The 22746-nt window shown below is 42.6% G+C and overlaps 1 protein-coding gene across 1 annotated transcript; it reads left to right on the top strand.

Annotated features, from left to right (window-relative positions):
- The first annotated feature begins 272 nt into the window (after positions 1 to 272).
- On the top strand, positions 273 to 22482 carry st14 (ST14 transmembrane serine protease matriptase). The gene is made up of 19 exons (XM_062398618.1): positions 273 to 439; positions 8132 to 8279; positions 8913 to 9073; positions 10292 to 10362; positions 10751 to 10914; positions 11639 to 11674; positions 12704 to 12932; positions 14241 to 14380; positions 14543 to 14646; positions 15038 to 15147; positions 15796 to 15926; positions 16412 to 16516; positions 17186 to 17293; positions 17657 to 17770; positions 18363 to 18482; positions 18880 to 19060; positions 19758 to 20026; positions 20593 to 20729; positions 20872 to 22482. Exons 1-19 carry the CDS (start codon positions 416 to 418, stop codon positions 21031 to 21033), a joined length of 2514 nt encoding a protein of 837 aa, XP_062254602.1. The 5' UTR covers positions 273 to 415; the 3' UTR covers positions 21034 to 22482.
- Positions 22483 to 22746: the final 264 nt, after the last annotated feature.

Here is a 22746-nt window from a genome sequence, read left to right as displayed (position 1 = left end):
TTTGTTTTATTGCTATGGATGAAACTCATATTGTGATTATTATTTAAGTTGTCCTAATGTAATACACCGTGTATTTTCTATACACTAATAAACGTATTTTAAAGCTGTTCTATATATTTAGTTAATTACTTGCTCTGTGTCCCTGGCTGATGATGTCAGACGGGTGCCGGTGACAGACAGCTGCTCTCAGGTGAGCGGAGGCCATGGTGGGCGTGGTTAGTCTCATGGGTGTGTGAGGAAGAGGCTGCCCAGGTGTGTCTGAGTGCTCGACGACCCAGGAAGTGACTCTGGGACCTGGAGCCACCGAACCCAGCAGCGTCCCTTTCTGCCCTGAACGCGACCCACTGACACGGCTCCACAGAGGAAACAAACAAAGTGTTGGATCCGGTTGGAGTCCTCCTGCTCCCGTACCGAAATGACGGCCAGATACGAATTCGAGGTGAGCGTCACTCTGCGCCTCCCACGTATTTTCACCTGTTTCCTGTGGTTCACGCGGTAGATTTGGCACGAGCACGCAGTTTGTGTCTTTACAAGAATAGCTGCACAAAGAGTGAGTGTGTGAGTGTGTGAGTGTGTGAGTGTGTGTGTGTGTGTGTGTGTGTGTGTGTGTGTGTGTGTGTGTGTGTGTGTGTGTGTGTGTGTGTGTGTGTGTGTGTGTGTGTGTGTGTGTGTGTGTGTGTGTGTGTGTGTGTGTGTGTGTGTGTGTGTGTGTGTGTGTATTTGTGACTTCTGTGGGTCATGGTATTGGTTTGGAGGTCCACAATGAATGGAATTCATGGTGTGTCCTTACAAGAATAGCTGCACTGTGTGTGTGTGTTTTCCTCTACTTATGTCTTTTGAGGACCATTTTAATCATAGGCCCTACAGAGTGAGCACATTTTGGGAAAGTGAGGACAGTTTGACTGGTCGTCACTTTTTCGATGGGCAGTTTCGTTTGGATGGTCAATGTTAGGGTATGGGGCTAGGGAATGTTTTGTGTCAATAAGTGCCCTCATTAGGATAGAAGTATAGATGTGTGTGTGTGTGTTAGGCCTATATGAAGTGACTGGTATGTCCCACACATGCTCCTCATACCTTCAGTCCTTGACAGCGATAACTTAAAGATAACTTAATTTAACCAGCAGTTTGTTTGTGGCCTCCAGGCTCCACACTAAACAAGTTTCCCCTCCATTATAGACAGAGGAGTGAATGACTAAACCAGTGCCACTTCAAAAAACCAGTCCTCTCGTGGTGTGTTTCATTTGACCAGAGTTGCTGTCACACTGAGGCAAAAGAAGTTTTGAATCTGATGTCAGCATGAGTGCTTACATCGTCTTTGCCTTCAGATAGAAAGAAAAAGGAAGATGCTGATATAAATTATACAATATAACTAAATTAAATATTAAGTTATTGTTTGAAATGTGGGTGATTCAATTATAGATTCTGCAGAATCTTGTATCATACTCAAGTAGGGCTTAATGTAGGTCCTTTACCAAGCAGTTAAGTGAAGTCCTAGGTCATCCTTTTCTGACTTGACATTTACCTTTTTTAATTGTTTGTTTTTTAATTGTTTGTAGCTTCAAATATAGAGAAAGGTATAAAATCTGGATGAACCATTCCTACAATCCATCACTCAACATTATGAAGTGTTTGATGTGGTTCTGTTTAGATATTAAGGAAGGGTCGATCTGTGCTGTTCCCCAATCCCAAAGAGAGCTAGAGGCTTGCAAAGCATCCGTCAATTATACTGTGTCAGTATTAATATATTTAAACTTCTAGTTCTCTTTTTTGTTTCTGTTGAGTTTTTATGAAAATAATTTGTTTCTGATTGATACTTGTTGAATGTCATTTACTGTGGTAGAAGCATGAAAAATATATAATCTCGGCACACAAAGACGTGCATAGTATTAGTTTTTCCCAGTGACTTTCAAACCACTCCTGAACTTCTTAAGAATCAGTTTGTGTAACTGTTTCTTTCCACTGAACCACCAGGCCAAGGTGTGGTGAGGCATCAGTAGCACAGTTGCCAGCAGGTAGCAACATTCAGCTTGTTGACTTGTTGTATGACTATTGAGTAAAAAACAATTTTAATTGAAAAAGGTATATAATTGTTTTTAGGAAATCAAGAACTACCATAGCGATTTAGACTGACTTTGTCTGATTATTTTGTCTGTTTATAAAACTGATTTGTTTGAGTTTAAAACAGGTTTGGCTCTTGAAGTGTAATATTTAAGCATACTTGTATTTTTTTTTAGCAATGAAAGGCTGTGAAAAACTTCTCAAAGCTTTTTTCCCCCGGTCCTTTGTTGTCAAATTCTCCACGAACAAGAAAACCTTGAGTAAAAATCCTTATAGTTCTTATTACTACATAATTCCATCTTGTTAAATTCCAGGGTCATGGACAAAAATTTTGAACGAATACCGAAGGTTAACTTCTCTTTTTAAAGGGATTCTTTAAGTTGATCACTTCTGCTCACACTCACCTGCTCACTTCAACCTTTGTCGAACAGCTTCCTTAAAACTGTGGAAACACAAACTGCAGTTCATCTGTGTGTATACTGCTGAGAATGTGAGCAAACAATAACAAGGTTTAGCGAAGAAAATGCCTTTTCTGACTATGAGCGACTTTAACTTACAAGAATCACTGGCATATTGTCGAAATACCTCCAAGTGCCACCTCAGGGAGAACGGGATGCTCACACTGCGAGGTATGTACACGTGAACTGCCAAGCATGTTTTTCGCTTGACCTTGTTTTGTTAAGATAAAGCGGGGGGGCAACAAAATTCATATGCCGCTTTTTTCTTTCTTCAAAATTATGTAGTTTAATCTTTACAAAGAAGTGTGTAAGATTTCCCCCAAAACAGGATGAGCTGAATATTGAATTGAAATATTTATTAAGTTCTGTCTTTAGGGAAAGAAATTCCTTGTGGCTAAGATCTATGTGAAGGACTGAATACATGTAGTATTTATATCTATTTGGAAAAGGATGGATTTTATATCTTTTCACAGATTTTCAATTTAAATGGATAAACCACACACAACTCGGCTATTGAACTGGTTTCAAAATGATGTACATTTAAAGGTGGATCTAAACCAAACACAAAGTTGGCATAACAGAATTCTGATAATCCTCTTTCTGAAAGACTTGTTTAAAATGACATCAGTGAAAGTGTTGATAAATTCACGTTTCTTTCTCTGTTGATGTTTGATTACACACAGTCAATGATAGATAGAGGATCAAATGGGAACACTGTGATTAATGCTGTTTGGTGGTGATATCACAGAACGCTTCTTCAGGCAAGGCCACACTCTTTTTTTCTTCTCTGCCCGCATTTCAAGGGTAGTTGTGTTGAAACTGAGCAACAGAAGTCAAGTGAACGCGGCGCTGATGTTCAATCTCTTATCGACTCCGCTGAATGATGCATTCAGAAACGCAAGAGTGCGAGTTTAATCTTTAACACAGGCGTTGTTTGCCTTTTAGCTGCACCTGTGGCCATCTTGTGTAAAATTATTATCGGTGATGGAGTTTGCATCCATGTATGGGAAGCACCAGAATTCATCTTCCTTTAGTCTTCTTCAGTCCTTCAGTATGGAAAATGCAGTGAGGGTTATTAGGAAACCTTCTGCCAGGTGGTCGTATCATAGCTTATATCTTGAGGCTGCGGCTGCCTGACACTTCCTGGCTGATGCTGCAGAATGGCCTATAAAAGGCTAACTGCTAACGTCTGCTCGGGGGCTACTGCCAGGGAGGAGATGTGTGTGTCAGCCTTTGTTTACTGAAAGGAAATATAAGACCGCTGAAGCCTAAATTATTATTTCATTTGCTGCCCGGTTTGACCAGGACTCGCCGGGAGAGGAGATATTGAACCTTCAGCGGGGCCGTCCTGGTTAAACAAAGGATAAATAAATAAAGCCAGCATTGATTGGCTGTCGTGTTTGATCGGACCTTTTGGTCTGCGGGCTGGTTTGGTTACATCAGTGTTGGTGAGTGCAGAGAAGGCATGAGAACTTTTGAAAGAAGTTCACCAATTTTACAAAGCAGGGCTTGTTCATAGGTCATGAGAAGTACTGTCAACATGTTTGCAAAAAGTTGCATGAAGTCTATTGTGGCTCTAGATGAAGCTGATATGAGTTTGAGGCAACAATAAAACACTATAAATAATTATTCCAATATAATTTTCATCAAAAGCAATATTTCAAAGTTTTCTATAGTGATGTAAGTCAGTGAAGACGTGTCACACAATTGATCTACCGCACATAAGTAAAATGTCATTCTCTGCTATTAAAGAAAAGATTAATATCTTTCGTCATATCACCCAACCCAATCTTAATTTCCCCAACCCAATTCTAGAATCTAAAAAAACATCTGTTGGGACAGGGGGTGGAGTTAGAAAGAGGTGAGATCACCAGACGTCTGCAGCCGGCTCCTCGTCACTGCTTCAGGGGGAACAGCTTGGAGCTTAATTCACCACCGCTAGAAAACACACCCTGACCTCTGACAAACTTTGTCAGTGGTCGAGTTGCATGGTGGGTAATGTAGGTGCCAGGTTTTGACAAGGAGGGGGGAATTGTGAAAGGGTGGAGCAGTCTTTCAAGCTGTAGCCCAGAGCCAACTCTTAGAAAATGCACAAGGTGAGTTGGCAATCCACTTCAAGCAGATAGAAAATGACGGTGGAGTCAGTTTTATAAATGTTAGGGCAGCATTTCTTTCTGTATCTTGTATTATTTCATAATATTGACTCTTGGTTCAGAATAATCAGCAAATCGGAGAAAGACTGTCAGCTGCACCTATATGAAACAGATAGGGAGGTGCATACATGATGTTCACCCCCAGTACGACCATGAGCTACAGTGGAGCTGCTGCTTTTGATGGAGGCAGGACATTAATGACTAACCCAGTTTACGTGAGAAAACATAACACTGACAATGAGTCACCATGACGCTGAAACTGGAGCAGCTTAATGAAAATAAACCATTTATCATTCATTTTACTTTTGCCATGTGCCTTTCATTTGATAATTTTTTTTACTTAATGTTTTCTCTTTTCTAATCACAACCTGTTTTATTTCTGCATCTGCACTCCAAGTATTTCCTGTTATTCGCTATTTTGTATTTCTAATTTGTAAAGTGCATGTAACTGCGTTTTACAATGTGCTATGTAAATAAACATTTCTTTTTATTATTGTAATATTATTAGTTACTACAGATACCATGTAAACTGTGATTGTGGGCAGCTGCTTCAGATTCACATTAGAGAGATGAGGTTGCCACAAAATAATTTTTTTGAGAAGAAGCTTAAAGACAAAAGAAGTCTTGTGAATCTTCTGTAGGAGGAGGTAGTTGGCGGCCTCCACACGTCACCAGAGTCACACTCAACTTATACCGATAGAGGCGAATGGGTCACAAGACGGTGTATCTTTCTCTAAAGTATCGGCCATATTACCATCTATTAACACAGACTGTTTAAATGTTTGCCAAAACATAATTTTTTAATCAGTCAATTTAATATCTTTTCTGCCTGCGCTCACTGTTTATTATTTCCCACTTTTTATGCCTTCCTTCCTTTTCATGTGGATCAACTGCCGACTAATCCACATGACTAATGTTTAGAGCTTTTTTTTCCTGCCCAACACTGTGCTCAGTAGCATTATATATTGATGATTGATTTATTGAATGTGGAAACTTGAGGTTAGTGTGGCAGACCTGAATGGATCGGCGGCACAAAAATATGCTGCTTCAGTGTGTTCACTGAATTAATGGAAAACCAAGACTGTAATGGTTTTATATTTAATATTTATATAATATGTTTTTAAATCCAGCAGGATTATCACTAATAAATATATATTCAGGTTTCAAAAAAGAATACTGAAAAATAGTCCTGTTATTGATGCATTTCATTTATAGTAAAATTTAAAATGTCCCAAAACGACGAGACCTATGTTATATATGCTGTTGACTTGAGGACTAACTATTTTATACAAAATGTTTCCAACGATGTTTAAACCCAGAGACATTTTATTTGAGTTATTGGGAAGTTTCATTTCCGTTGCCTTTTATTTAGTTGTGTCAACTTTACCTGTTGTTTTGTCTTTGCTTTAACTTCTGGTGCAAATGACAAAGTAAGAAAACATGTTAGTCAGTTCCACGCCTTGTATTGGTCCCTTGTAATGGATTTAAGATTTCTTCATCCATAAACAAGATTTTCGAACAGTGGTGAGGACAACTCCCATGATCCCACGCTACTTCAGAATGTCATCCCACTAGGCCTTTATTATTGATTTGATTGAGAGACAATCAAATCTAAGTGGGGACTAAGTTGAAAGTTGCATGTAAAACCTGGCAGAAGTAACGTACTTAAATGTTGACTTGAAAATGAATTGTACTAAACTGTTAGTATTTTGTTTGTTCAGAAATAATCAAAATATATGTGAGTTTTTCAAAGTTTAGCTTACAATAGATTCATCTCTGCTTTATTCTAACTAAAGTTTTAGATGATATTGATAAATCGTTTTTAATAAGGACTCGTGTGGGAGAAGCAAATCCTGCCGTCAGAGCTGTGAGCCATTTTTTTTTTCTTCTTCATCTGAACCACACCTCCCAGCGTTAGCAGCCTCTTTTCCAAACCAGTTTGACTTCCCCAAACTCGAGGCCTGTTACACAACTCAAATTGCTTTAGAGTAAAAAATCATGTTTTAGCAGTTTGCATCAGTGCTTTGTGGCGTTTCCTCACGATTCTGTGTTGAGAGACGGACAGACACTGCTTCCTTTTTTATATGGATTATTACGCTGAGCTGGTGTTTAAAAAAAGCTCCAGAGTTTAAAAATGGGTGGTATTTCTTTTAGAGGGGTGAAGAATGGGATATGATGAAGAGCATGTAATGGTTTTATTAAGCTGTGATCTGGCTGACTGATAGGGAGAGACCCTGGAGCACTGGCTGACCCCGTCTCTAATGATTCGCCTCATTCTGGCCCATGATTGCTGTTCAAGTTTCCAATTAGAAAGCATGTGTGGAAGCCCGGCTTGGGTAAGAATAGGCCTTAATTGCCATGAGTTATCATCTAGACTCGTGTAATTGAGCCCCCATCTTAAGGGGCAGCACATCTGACAAATTGATTTAATACCAAAGTGATTCTTCATCCCTAATGGCACTCGGGCTTCTTCACTCATGGGCTACACTCTCTGAATTCATTGTGTGTTGATTTCTGAAGCGGTCCCAAACCTTTTCTCTCCGTCCGCCCACTTGAGTGAGCTCAGCAGCAGACGCACTTACAGTATCGACAGAGAGAGGACGCACGCAGCCTTCAGCACCGTGCCCATGTTCTCCACAAGGTTATCCCTCAGTAATGAAGCAATATTCTGGATGCATGTAAGACTAGAAAAGTGTGTGTGTGTGTACGTGGGGTATGAGTGTGGCAGCTCACATTTACTGAACGGGTTTGACCAGTTTTGTAAACTATACAAGCCGCCTGTTTGAACATGTCGCTCTTGGAAAACAGTGTGAGGCGTTTCTCATCAGTTTGTTCTAAATACATGTCCTTGTACAGCAGTTAATATTTATTTTTTTACATCGGGTAACAAATCCACTTCTTGTACAAACTTGTCAAACATTTAAAAGCTCGATTTGAATTTGTTGTTTCATTTGTAGAATTAGGGCGTTTACGCTGTAATACAAATACAACCATTTATATGTATATATAGAACATGAATAAAGAAAATAAACATAAATCCACATCTTCATGCATTTTTTAGTCTGTCAAAAAAAAAGTTTTCACATCGTTGAATATCTACAAATATAAACGCAGATCCCTTTTAAATCTGTTTATTCATTTAACAGCTACATTATTATCAGCCAACCAATAAATCGCTTGGGCTAATGGAGGTTTCAAGGTAAAGGGCCTGTGCTATTTATCTTCATTGAATTGGGATGAATTGTAATTTGTTCTGTCAAAAACTGTTTCCAATGGTCCAATCCATGATGAATCATTTGGAGACCTATTTCACGTGTTTTGTTTAAATAGAAAGATTAGTTATTCACATTAATGTACACTACACTTTGTCTGGAAACAGCTCTCATTGTACTTTACAGTGTAATGTAATTTCCAAACTGAGCACACTTACAGTATGTTTGTTGACTCTGTTTTCTCGATCAGGCCAACAATGGTCGCCATGAGCGGATCGACTTCTTGACCAACAAAGAGAAGGCGTCGTCAAAGCGGAAAACCGGCATCATCGTCGGGGCTGTTCTGGCTTTTCTCGTCCTTTCAGCTGTTGCAGCGTTCCTCATTTGGTGGTTTGCCTGTGAGTATAAAAAATAAGCTTCCCTCTATTATATCATCCATATTAGAGACTTTGAGGAACTGTGCTTTTATATATTTGTATAAAACAAATTTTAAATCATAAAAACCCACGAGATGTTTGATGTCATCTGGACATTTTTCAGTATAAACATCGTTATTGTAAATAGAATTAAATGAGGAGCTCAGAGTGTTTACATCACTAACAGCAGCCTCTGTAAAGAGGATCCTTTCCACTGGCTGTGAAGGCACAGCTCTTTGATATGAGTTTAAGAGTGGCGTGTTTTGGACTTTGTAATTTCCCATTAGTGTTCGCCTTTTTGACAGCTCTGCCTTTCTCCTTTAATAATGGAAAGGAGACGAATGTCACAGAGTCCACGGGCGCAGCTTCCCTGTCGTTTACACACACAGGGTCTGATGAAAAGGCCTCTGAAGTCCTGATAAACAGCCTCTTGATTCAACTGGCGGTTTTAATTGCTCCGAGAGCCCAACTGTCTTCTCGATATCAGATCACGCTACGCAACTTTTAAAAAAAGGGCCTCAAGGCCCCAAGTCTCCTCTTTCATCAGAGGCAGCCATCTTATAACATGTTGTTGATCAAACACTCAACTCTCATCTGCCTCTCTCCTCCTATAAGTTAAAGATGCAGATTCAGAAAGCACCCTCAGCAAACATAGCAGGCCGCCACCGCAGCTCTTCAGTGGGCACATGAAGCTGACTGGTGTACCATATGATCAGAAACTGGAGGACACAGACGGCAAGGAATTCAAGACGTTGGCGAAACGGCTGGAGGCAATTGTGAGTTTGACACTCGAAAAAAGACGACTTCTAATTTCCCATCCCCCCCTCCCCCCTCCCTCTCATCGGTATTGTTTATTGTTAACTATTTTGAGTAGAGTATTACACCCAGTTAAGGATTAGCTGTGGGTTTTGTTTGGCAATGTGGAAATGCTTTTTAAATATGCCCCTCGCAGTGCACTGAGACTGCTGGAGGCACAGTTGTGTGGGTGGAAATAAAAGGCTGTACATTCCCTCAGTAATTCCCTCAACAGCATCTCCTATTATTGGAGACAGTGGAGATGTTTGTAGCACCACTTAGGAGCATGTTGATAACAAAGATGGAAAAAAAAAAAAACCTTGCTGAAAACCCATCAGGCGCTCGCTTCCTCAGTGAAAAGAGAGGGTGTCGGCTGAGAGTTAGAGTGAAAGGGTGGGGGTGAATTTTAGATGATGAGACGACTGGGGAAGAGCTTTATGATGTTCTACATTTGTTCTCGTATTGAAACAAAGAGGATTTTCAGATTGCTGCTGATCTCGGATGCTGTTTACATGGCAAGGTACGACTTGTGGGGTTTCGGCCTCAAGTAAACAACGTTGAGCATGTTTAACCAGTTATCCCACAACTTCACTCTGACACTCTATAGCACCGCCTGTCTGTGGATGAACACTCTAACTCCTGAACCACATTCATTCAACCCTATCCCCCTTAATTAGGATCTGAGACTATTGGTTATATCTGTTTTCTATTAAAAAATGTAATATTTTAATTAAGATCTTTGAGGCTGTGAAATATAATTGTGATGATTTGACACGGAATGAACCCAATGTACATTTTAAAACTGGACATTATATTTTTTATTTCATGTTAATTACTCGCTTTTATTAGAATTCAATGTCCTGTGAACTCCTCCTGTCCCTTCAAATCACTTCTATCACAAATCTTACAAATGAAAACAATGCATTTGTTTGTATTACTGTATATGGATAGTATATATGGTAAGGAATACTCTGTATGGTAGTGACCCGCATTCACACCCACCAACCGTCTGTATCCATGTCTGATTCAGTTCGTAGCTCAGTGCAGCTGAAGGCAAGACGGTTAATTGAGAATCCCACTGTTGTGTGCTTTGCGTGGAGGCAGTTTTCTTATGTTAACATGCTCATTTGTACTTTGTCTTTAGGCAGACAAGCAGCAACCTTGTACAGTTGAGTAAAACAATGTTTTTCTCTCCACAGCTCGGGGAAAACTACAAGAAAGATCCATTGCTGGGGGAACACCACACTAAAACGGTGGTCACTGCGTTCAGGTACCGTTGGGATCTCGAGCTCCTTCTAATTATTTTATGTTGCTCACAGTCCGTTGTTATGCTTCAGAGGACGTCGCACTAAATCTTGTATGAAGGAAAAGCTTTGTTGCGCTGACCTGTGAGGGTTCTTAGTTTGAAGTCCACTGCATTTTTCAGCACGTAAAAAATTAAGGTTTGATGTGGTTTGTTCACTCTCGACTTGTGTGAAGTGAACTGGCAGTGAATTATAACAGTTCAAACCCTGCACTACGCAGGATGCAGGTATTCCTGGAATTGTATTTTTTTTTTATTGTGATTTGGCAGAAAACCCCCAAATCCCCCATGTTACACGAATCTTACTCTGTATTAAATGTTGTGCTCTCTTTGCTCTTTCTCTCTCTTGCACCAGCGAGGGTGTGATAGCCTATTACTGGTCCCAGTTTGACATCCCGCCCGACGAGGAGGAGATTGTGCCGGAGTTCTCAGAGGAGCGGGTGTTGGAAGCACTGGAGACCAGCCTGATCGGGCAGCGCAGCATGGAGGCCATTAAGATCACAGAAATCACCACCTCGGGTTTGTACCACACAGGCCGGGGGAGGCGGGGGTCACATCGAGGGGCAAAGAGATGGGAGACAACTCGGTGGTTACTACAGCTGGCTCCAGAATGTGACATTTAACGGAGATGGAAGATAAAGCGCAGTGAATCCAGATTTGAATAAGGTCATTGTCATCTCCTATCAGCATTGGTATTCTCTATGCTTTCCATTTGTATTATAGGAGCTTGCTCTGATTTGTGCTGATAAGATGATAATAGATAAGCCAGAGCTCTCGGCTTGTGCTGCATCTGAGATTGCACATTTTATGCTGTTTGGATCCTCTAATGATATTAGCTGGGCCCTGGCCTGGCTCGAGACAGCCATTTCTCTTCCTTCTGTCTTCTCAGCATTCACGTTGCATTTGTCCATTTCCTGGCCACCATCCAAGCACCGGCCCCTATGACTCAGTGGTTTCTGGTCTGCTTTTAAAATGATTTCTGTGGGTATGATTTGATGGTGCTGTCCCAGATAGTTAGACAGAGATGTATGGCTTGCTGCTGTAGGGCAAGGTGAGATGGAGCAGAAAGAGCTACACGCCATTGCCGGTTCTCTTAACCGACGGGAAATGGAACAGAAAATGTGCAACCCAAATATTTTAGGCTCATGCATCAAATATTATCAGCCTCTCGACTTTAGTGACCCATTCGTACCTTTACCTCCTGTTTCTCTCTCTCCTTCCCTCCCTCTCTCTCCGTCTCCAGTCACAGATCATCGCATGGCCAGGAATCCCACAGCCAGTGAGTACAGTGCTTCCCATTTCAATCACTCGCAGCTGTAATTTTCCAGCTGGCTACATGTTCCCCCTCCTGCCAGCGTGTAACGAATGGCTGGCCTGTACTGTACATGTGCCGCGCGAGGCGTAGCTCGAGGAGCCTGTATCAGTCCGGGCCGAGCCAGTCACCATGTCCGGCACTTCTCTTTGTCACCGTCTGCTGATTTATAGCCATGGCAGAATTAGACTGAATTACATTATGTTACAATAGCAGGAGTACAGTCCCAGCATTAATCTGTCTTTACATACATTTGTTGCGTAACCACGTTTTCTACAGCATTTTGGAAAAGCCTATAGATTCAATTATCTTAACTTTTGGCCTTTAAAACGTCTTAAATACTTTATGTAGGTCTTATATATAATTATGATTATCATCAACTACATTTACATTACATTTTTCAAAATCAATTACCAGGTGCTTTACAAGTTAAAAGTTGAAGGCAAACAATAGTAAACAGTTCAAAAGCAAACGATCAGAAACTATTTAAAGCAATTTAAAGATCACACAGCATTAGAGCTCGGATATGGAGATAAAAACATTTACAGATGAGAAGAGTAAAAACAAGGTGAATTAAAACATTATTAATGGGCCGTATCAGAACTGGATGAAAGCACATCTATAAGAATGTGTCTTTAAGAGAGATGTAATGCAGGATAAGGAGTCGGGACTGTGTAATGGGAGTAGGGGCTAATTATAATGTTAATTTTAATGCTACTTCTGTTGCACTTTAAATATTAAGATAAATGTTTAGGCAGCATGAATAGTTTGTAATGGCTGTAATAAAACTACAAACAAGACCATTGTGGAAGTAATAACTGCACTCGGCTTGGTTGTAGGAAACTTAGTGGATCATTTCTTAAAGGGTATTATTTATGACATAATGTCAAAAGTGAAGTGGAAGAGGATCAGATTTTAATTAATCAGCTTTACACCACTGTTGCCTTCTTCCATTTATCTGCTGACAAAATGTCTAACCCGTGTTGTCGTTTCTAGCGGATTGTTTCTTCCGCCTGGAGGCTGCAGAAACAGTGAAAACGTTCTCGTCTCCGGGGTACCCCACGGGCTACCCCCCCAAGTCAAGGTGTCAGTGGCAGATCCGAGCGTCGGAGGACAAAGCCATATCCATCAATTTCCCTTTTTTCCACGTCGAGGATGACTGCTCCGACGACTTTGTCTTCATCTATGACTCTCTGAGTCCGGACGAATCTCAGGCCATCACAAAGTAAGTCATAGGGCTGGGGATGTCCGCAGGGTTTGGGAAACATGTCAGTTAGAAGTCATACTGGTACTCTTTAAAGGTTAAATATGTCCATCAGTTTTCATGTCATTTGCTCACAGTGTGCAGTATTCTTTGCACTAATGTTCCTCCACCTGAGAGGCATTTCATTTCAAAGAAAACCAGTAGATTCAGTCGTCGTCAAATTGTGACACAAATCACATTCTGTCTTTGCCTTGAACCTCGGCAGCAGGGTTTGTTTGATAGGGCTCAACCAACATTTGTCTCATTTATTACGCCTTGAAGATCAGAGGGGGGGGAATATAGCTCGACATGATTCCCAGAGGACAAGCACCGGGAATCACTTTGTATTTGACTGAAATGTTGCAGAGGGATTTAGAAGCGAAGGCTGTTTTGATGTGGGTGGAAAACATGTTCCACTTCATTCCTTTCACAGCGTTTGTGATTACGACCGTTTTTTTTTCCATCTTGGCTCTGAAGCCTTTTCGTGCCACATGTCCCGTTTTATTGTTAACTTTTTGAGACCTCAGTGAGATTGAGTTGGCTCAAAGAGACCTCTCCTTTCAAATCTGCGAAGGGGGCAAACCTGAGTGTACACCACTGTGTGTAATCTCACTTTGTGTTCGGGGGAGTGGTGGAATTCTGAGACTGCGGGCTCTTGAATGCAACATCGGTTGTAGCTGCAGGCATTTTCAAACTCGGGAACCATTGCCAAATAAATATGCGTTACCAAGAGATGCATAACATTTTTATAATGCTATTGAGCGATCAGCTTTATCCAAGGTGACATGGGGTTTATGAGAGCCATAATATAATACTCTATAATGACATTATTGTACTGGAGCTAGATGTATTGCTGTTCTTGCAGTGTCATTCACAGCTCCATGGCTCTGCCGCCAGCAGTGCTGAAACTTTTTTCTAATGTTCCTATAATGTCTGACTTTGAGACTGCGCCTAAGCAATTTCTAGTTAGCGTTGGCACATCTCGCTTTATTTATCTCTTTCTCTACCTCTCTCTGCTCATATATTGGTTTATTTATTTTTCAAAATTATTTTCCTAGCATTTTAAACTGGTTTGCCGTGTTGATGTTTTAGTGTTTCTGACCAAAAAGAATCACATCTGTATTTGATTCTAAAGCGAGGCACATCCTCTGAAACTGTAAAGCTCCATTTAGTAAATGCATCAGACGTTCAGCCTAAGTTACACGGTTATTGCAAACACCTTTATCTTCTTCCTCTTTCTAATTCTGTAATGGGAGCTGATCTGTGCACTGCTCATCCTTTTTCTCACAGGCAGTGTGGTCAGAGGCCTCCCTCCAACCCGCTGAAGGTGTTCTCATCCGGCAACATTATGCTGATTAACTTGATCACTGACAGCGAGGTCCAGAGGCCGGGCTTTCAGGCAGAGTACACAGCCATCCCCAAGTCTCAAGGTAATGAGTCAACCATGTGTCATCTGTATTCACTATGATATCTGCCATAAGTTCATCTCGTTTATAAAATAAAATAATGATTTAATCTTTTATTTGAATATTATAATTCTACAATGCAAATGATAATGTGCCATGAGATAATATCTGACATGTTCTCTCCAGTGACAACCTGCGGTGGTGTCCTCACTGAAGACAAAGGAGTCTTCACATCCCCACTTCACCCCGGCTTCTATCCTCCTGCCGTCGACTGCAAGTGGACCATCAAGGTTTGCAACACTGCTCCTCTTCCTCCTGGCCCCCTCCCCTACCCATAACCCCCTCCGCCCACCTCCTCCTCCATCATCCTTAGCTTGCCACGAGAGGAAAGCTGAGGCAGCACTATAGAAGCCAAGCTGTTCAGTACCTCTTCTATCTTCATCTGTCAGGGTGCTGGTGCTGCTGCAGCTCTGGCTGAGCTGCGGCATTTTGCGTCGGTTTTGTTTGCTGGTGTGCATGCAGCACTGTGTGCGTGTGTGTGCGTGTGTGTGTGTGTTGCTTGTATTCAGTGCCTTCAGATGGACTGCAGATACATGTCTTTTGGTGTAGGCGGGGGGAGTGACATGTAAGCATGGTAAACAAGGTTGTTATGAACCAACCACCTCTTCCTCTGTGCTGCAGGTCCGTGATGGGGTCAAGGTGCGGGTGAAGTTCACCATTTTCCGTTTGAAGGAGCCTGAAGTGGACACCCGTGCGTGTCACAAAGACTATGTGGAGATTATGGGCACCAAGTAAGACTAAAGTCTGTAAATATATAAATGTTTTACACGTCTATATTAATGTGTTTCGTTGGAAAGTTCCAGTTTTATGTCCACTGGCTCTATTTAAGGAAGTTCCACTGAAAATAAAACCATTTTCTCAGGTTAAATGGTAGTTCAACTGAACCATGAGCAGTTTTTAACAAACCCACTGGTTGGTCAGACTTATCAGGAAGAGAAAACAAAGGGGAAGGATAAGAGTTTCAGTTTTACCTCCAAATAAAATATTTTGAACTAAACTGTTGGTTTGTTTCCAACTCCGACTGTTGGAAACAAACTGTTGAAATCTCTTGCCCCCTTAGAATTTTTGACTTGGGTTTTGTTGTCTGTTTGTTGGTGGATCCAGGATGAAAATTGGGATACAGGTTTTTTTCCACATTTTCATGATAACAGTTCTTGTATTGATAAAAAACTTTGGTGCAGATCCACATAAAAATCTGGATTTGAATGAATTTAAATGTGATTTCATAAGGGGACTGCTGGGCCTTGGTGGAGGTATGCAGTCTATTGTGAGTGACATTGGAGTTTGTAGTGCCGGTTCCCAATAGAATTCCAGTTATAAAATCATCATCAAAACACACCTGTCATAATATTCCTGTAAATATTGGTTTTGTGTCACAGGTACTGTGGAAAATCGTCCTCCTTGGCTGTGACCAGCTCCAGCAACTTGCTGGAGGTCCTCTTCCATTCCGACGAGTCCTTCACCGATAAAGGCTTCAGGGCCGAGTACGTCGCATACGATCCCGAAAACCGTGAGTTAAAAGTCTCGTCTGGTGCCCGCGTTGACACTCCACTTGGAGGGTGAAATGTTGTGGCGTGACAGTGACACTCATAGCCTGCCATTACGGAGCAGCGCAGAGGGAGTAGCTGTGCTGTCTGCGAGGCCACGAGACGGCAGCTGACTGACAGTGGAGTGGAGCTGTTTTAGTGGCTTTAGAAACTGCTGCGGTGAAACTCGAGAGCTAGACTAATCACCAGAGAGCTTGTTTATTGGGTCCATTTTACTTGCCACTGTCAGTCACGAGCACTCCACTTTCAATACCCTCCGCTCTTTATGTTGTCTCCCAGTTTGACTGAAATAGATTTATAATTGCTCCGATCAACAGGGACAAGCATCGGCCACATGACGGATGTTGTGAAACTACACTGTCGCCACCCCTCGCTCAATTTGTCACCGTCCTCTTTCTCTCTTCTTTCCCCCCCTCTGCTGTGTCTCCATCTTTTCACTGTTTTGCAGCTTGTCCCAACCAGTTGGCTTGTTCCTCTGGCAACTGCATCGGTAAAGAGCTGAAGTGCGATGGCTGGAACGACTGTGGTGATATGAGCGACGAGAGGGACTGCCGTAAGTTGACCCAACCACACAGGAGAACACAATTTGGGAAATAATTAAGTTAGTTTTCTTGCTTAGAGATGGATGACAAGATCGATGTCACTCTCACATCTGTTGGTTTATCACTCGGTTCCAATAAGCATCCATTTACCATAGAAGAGTAGAAACGGGGAAATGATTGTCCTGATTGTCGGGCGAGAGGTGGGGTAAGGGTAGCCAGTGTATCAGATTCACACCTTAGAGGCAGGACGTATAAACTCCACTATGAAAGATATTTTACAGGGGGGGGGGGGGGCTTTCAGGAAAAGCTGGAAATGTTTGTATCCTCACATAATTTCAGGAAAATGTCTGTAGTTCAGTGCATGTGTGAAGCTGCTTCTGTGTGAACAGCCCCACAAACACAGCCCCGGGAAAAAGTATTTGATTTTATTATATTTATTTGTGTGCAGCTTCATATTTTATGTGTAGACTTGAGATCGTTCCCAAACTTCTCTCGGTCCAACTCTCAGAATACATATAAACTACACCCCCCCCCCACCACCCCACACTTGTAACTGCTAAACAATTTTTTCCAGCCATTATCATCCTGTAATTATATTTGTATCACTGATTTGTGTTCCTCTCGTATCAACACCTTCTTCTTTTGCACGATTTAAACACACGACCTGTCTGTCCCGTCAGATTGTGGCGAGGACCAGTTCACCTGTGGCAACACTTTGTGCAAACCCAAACTCTGGGTGTGCGACAGTGTCAACGACTGCGGAGACTGGAGCGATGAGAAACGCTGCAGTGAGTATTCCCGTCTCTCTTTTAAAGTGCTCTTCAGGGGATCCAAAGCCCATCTAATGCTATGCTAATTGTGCTAACATTAAAGAAACATCAGTGCTAATGCTCTGGTCACTGACTGCTGGGCCGTGTGCACTCATTATCCTATCAGTAATGGAGTTTGTTTGATGCCTTGCCCAATTTGCCCAGCATCTGTCCGGGCTCTTCATCATGTGTAACACACACAAGTAGAATGGAGACAGATGCAGGTGTCCACCGTGGCTGCTCCACTCATGTCGCTCCGAAGCCTATGGCCATGTCGCCTTGTTCAAGTTTTCATCTTTGTCTTATCATAATATCCTCGTCACTGTGTCTCTTCGCCTGCAGGTTGTGAGGAGAACGAGTTCCGCTGTGGGAACGGGGAGTGTATGCCCCAGTATGTCGTGTGCGACAGTAAGAAGGACTGTATGGATGGAAGCGACGAGGCCTCTTGTGAATCCGGTGAGAAGCCGGGTTATCGTCGCGCATTTCTAAACATGTTACACTAACCATTAAACAAATAACTTCATCCACATTCCAGTGGATAATCAGAGTTTTAGATTAGACATTTTTATGCTTCAGCAACAGCCAGGGGCAGAGATTCAGTGCTCTTGTGAACACGACATCTCAGAAACACACAAAGGCAATTTCCTCAAAACTGGTTCAAACATTCGTATGGAGTCAAAGAGGATCTGATTCAATTTTGGTGGTTAAAGGTCAGAGGTCACATGACCATGCAAATCTCTTTCTGTGCCTAGTACACATGTTATCTTAAGAACCTCTTGAGAGAATACTTTATACATGGTGCAATGTTCACTTAGACTCACAGGTTAACTGGTTTGATTTATGGTTGCCTCACAAATGTTTTCTGGCCTGTTGAACTTGATACATCTCATTGAATCTCTCTAGTTTTTGACCAGTTGTCACGTGGACTCAAAAGTTAACTGATTAGATTTCAGTGGTGAAACGTCATGACCTCTTATTTTTACTAGAGTTAAACTTGGACTGAAATCAGTGTTTTGATTTGGGCGACCTGTCTCCACTCCACTTGTAGCCCCGGGTATCTGCAATGAATTCAGCTTCAAGTGCAAGAACGATGACTGTGTCAATAAGGTGAACGCCGAATGCGACCGCATCGCAGACTGCTCCGACAACTCCGACGAGGACCACTGTGGTAAGTCCAAGTTACTTCCCCCTCGTAGTTCTCAGCTTTCTGAATTTTTTTAAAACGGCTGAAAGTGGATCTTATGTCTTAAGTGTCATTCAAACCAGATTATAGTGGAGCCGAGTGCTGCTGCGCGCTGGGCTGTCTATTAGAAAAAAGCCCCAGGCCCTGACTGCTTTATTTATTTTATTTTTCTTTGAAAGCTGCTCTTGTCATTGCTGAAGTTTCAGTTTTTTCCCCTCCCATTTGAGCCTCAGGGTATTTCTGTATTTTCCCTTTTTTTTTGATCAGCTGATATACTATATGATGGCTTCAAGTCAACTTAATCTCATTTTCAGATTTTCCTCTCTGATCAGTGGAGCCAGTCTCACCTAGAACTCTCTGTATCTTCTCTGTTACATCCCAGATTGTGGCACCAGGCCTTATAAACTGAGCCGGATCGTGGGAGGGCAGAACGCTGAGAAGGGGGAGTGGCCCTGGCAGGTCAGCCTTCACTTCCAGAACCTCGGACACACGTGTGGCGCCTCCATCATCTCAGACAGGTGGCTCCTCACAGCAGCCCACTGCTTTGCCACCAGAGATCCAGCGTGAGTCACAGCGGAAACATCCACACGCATGAACATCAGGAATGTGTTGTATTTACCATGAAACCGATTCCCTTCATATGTTCCCTTCTCTAAACTTAAATTATTTCTACTAAGTTATTATTCATCAAATTAATTAATATTTTTTAGATGAATTGGCTGAAAATACAACTTCAACCATGAAAGCATGCAGCTGCATTCAAGAAAGTGTCCTGTAGGTGGAGCACTAACCATGCTGTTCGACCTGAGGCACGTCTGTAGTGACTGAGCAGGGAAACATGTTCGTTTTCACACATTCATGGCTGGTGTTGATGTTTGTTATGCAAACCGAGGGAACTTTAGTTTATATCATGGCTTCTAATTTGATCTCTGAACATTTTGCAGATTACATATTGAAGCCACTGCAAAGGTTTTCTTTATAATTGTATATATCTTCATATGCACTGTGTCACTTTGCATGTTGTTGTACATGGTTAATGAATCCAAACCAAACTGTGGTGAGACTCGTGATGTTCAGCTTTAGTTGAGAGGTTCTGGTCGTGTTTGAGTCTCAACACTGAGTCAACCATTTAACCTCAAAGGTTCCACGTTGTGTTGGATTGTGTTCGATGTGTTCGATGCTACACGTGCTGCATCAACCCGTGCCACCTCATGCATGTAAACCTAACCTCTGCCCCGTGCCGCTCTGCGCCCCCCCTAGGAACCATATGCCTGACAACTGGCTGACCTACAGCGGCATGCAGGACCAGTTCAAGCAGGAAGGCGTACAGCTCCGCAAGCTGAAGAGGATCATCACCCACCCAGATTACAACCAGATGACCTTTGACTTTGACGTTGCACTGCTGGAGCTCAGCGAGCCGCTGGAGTTCACTAACATCCTCCAACCCATCTGCCTACCGTCTTCCTCCCACGTCTTCCCAGCGGGCATGTCCTGCTGGGTCACAGGCTGGGGCACGCTCCGAGAAGGAGGTATTATGCATGATTTGGTGCTTCTGCTTAGAGCTGCTCTAGTTTAGTTTGTTGTTTTTCTCTGTAAAGTATTATTATCATTATGATGTCTGTTTTTGCTGAATCAAAGTTCACCCACACTAAAATTGTGTGTCTCTCTTTGGCGTATCCAATTGGCATCAAAATGAAGACGTCCCACCCCCCCCCCCCCAGTTCTTTTTAACAATAAGCTGTTCAACTCTGTTCCTCATCTTCTTTCCTGTCTGCTACTCTTCTACTCTTATTCTCTTTCTCATCCCATCCTGTCTTCTTCCCACCATTTCTTTATCTCTCCTGTCATGACATACTTCTCTTCCGCTCACCCCTCCCTCCCAGTTCTCTCATATCTCATCTCATTGTAATCTCCTCTTTTCCATTAAGCCGATATCCATATCCATATATCAAGACCATGTCGGCTCTCCTGCGAAGCCTCTTAAACCTTCATTAGCTCCCAGTAATCCAGCCCATTAACACCTTTTGATGTTAGAGGCAAACGGGGGGGGTTGGTCATGTGGCAGAGCGCTGACCCCATTGCGGTGCTCTTGCAGGTCGAACGGCACAGGTGCTGCAGAAGGCGTCGGTGAAAATCATCAACGACACGGTGTGCAACGTGGTGACGGAGGGACAGGTCACCTCCAGGATGCTCTGCTGCGGCCACTTGGCAGGAGGAGTTGACGCGTGCCAGGTGAGACCAGTGCAACATGTTCCCAGAGTAGAAAGACCGGACCAGAGGGCTGATATAGATGGGTTCTCACACCCATAGCATAATTGTGCTCTCACTTCCAAACCCAATCTAAGAAGCAGTCTCCCCTGAATGTGCTCCCCAGGGAGACTCCGGCGGCCCCCTGTCGTGCTTCGAGGAGAGTGGGAAGTGGTTCCAGGCCGGCATCGTGAGCTGGGGCGAGGGCTGCGCTCGTCGGAACAAGCCCGGCGTGTACTCGCGAGTCACCAAGCTGAGGGAGTGGATCAATGAGGAGACGGGAGTTTGACGCTGCTGTGATGAAGAGGGGGAGATGCAGAGCGGGGGAACAACCTCAGAGTGCTCCAAATAACGGAGAGGGAACATTTGAGTCTGATTCAGGACTCCGAGTCTCTCCAAGATGTTTTCATTCAGCAGACTGTTGCGTGGACCCAGCGACTCACATCAGTGACTCACAGCACTTTATTTGGTTGCCAACCCCCTTTTTCCCACACACACACGTAAACAAACATGAACCACCGCAACCCACATTTTGTATATAGATTATAAAAGGTGTAAATCTGTGAAGCGCCTTTTGCCAACATCAATCATGTCATGTTTCCCCAAGTACAAAAAAATCCAATATATATATTCTGGGAATCATTTTCCTAGTATTTATAAAATGCAACATTTTAAGATTATTGCAGAATTTTAACATTTTACTTGAGCTTCTCCCTGGAAAGATCATTTTAAAACTTAGTATTATATATTTCTAAAAGGGGGAAATTCTGGCAGTCTCTGGCTGCGGCGAATTTTGCTCCTTTTGCCAAAGAGGTCATGCTGTTGATAGCTTTAATCATTCGGGTTTTTCTTATTCCTATATCTTAAAGGTTTGTAATGTGTCCTTCAATCTTTCTACTGCAACACTCTTAGCATCATTACAGAAACATTGTTAGGCGGAGCACAGCATAGGTTTATTATTTTTTTTCCGCCAGGTAGCCATTAGCCTTTTTATCCTGTTTAAAGAGTTGTGTTACAATTGTAGGCACCATGTGATGAATACAAAAAAGGAGAGGAAAACAACATGCTTAAATCCATTAAGGGGCATTTTCATATTATACTAAAATAAATGAAAGTCAGAAGCTGCCTGGAGGGGAGAAGCTGCATCAATCAATCTTCAAGCCGTGGTCAGTTTGTAGCTGGTGGGCTAAAACAGACAACAACTCCAGCAGGGTCCTTGGGGGGGGGGGGGCTTCTGATCCGAGACTGGAGAAGTGATGCTTGAGTTGTTTTAAGTTGCCTTAGGATCTGAATCTATCTGGGGCCAGGGATCAGTATTTTAAATGTTACACCTTTTACAGAGGGATTTGCTCAGGGTGATTTACGTCTTCACTCACCGGAGGGTCAGAGCAAACCCACGGGGGCGTGACTAGATACCAGAGCAACGCAATGAGGTTTTATTCCTGCGAGGGTTCTTAAATGTAAGATTTAACTGTCGGGGGGCGGGGGGTGCAGAAGTATTGTTGTGCAATTCAGAAGAAAGTTTAGTGGGGAACGTGGCTCAGTGGATCTTCGCTATCTCCACAGAGCCTCACGGTTCGTGTGACTGTGTGAAACACAACTCACAAAAGATATTTCCATGAGCACTGTGCACCGACATGGACTCACTGTACTTTATACCCTGTCTTTGTTTGTGTTTTTTTATATGGTTTGATACAAAAGATTGAGGATAATAAAGATCATATATGTGACAGCGTTACCTGAACAATGTGTCTTTGACGGGCTCTCGTTTTGTCTTGACTTGTGCATGTTAAACGTTTTGTCTTGTGAGACCTTGTCCCTTCTCGCAGTGGAATTGTAATGAGCATGTAGCTCTCCTCCCCGTCGTGAACAGCCGCTCTACCTGGGGAACAGAGGTGACAAGACAAACTCATATTGTCAGATAATACCTGCCTTTGTTACAGCTCTATCCTATTACCCTACAAGATGGGCACGTCGCGTCAGGAGGGGGATACACATACAG

Source organism: Platichthys flesus, chromosome 11 (genome assembly GCF_949316205.1).
Source record: "Platichthys flesus chromosome 11, fPlaFle2.1, whole genome shotgun sequence".
Taxonomy (NCBI): Eukaryota; Metazoa; Chordata; class Actinopteri; order Pleuronectiformes; family Pleuronectidae; genus Platichthys; species Platichthys flesus.
The sequence above is the reverse complement of the archived record's forward strand: the minus strand, read 5'-3'. Positions and strand labels throughout refer to the sequence as shown.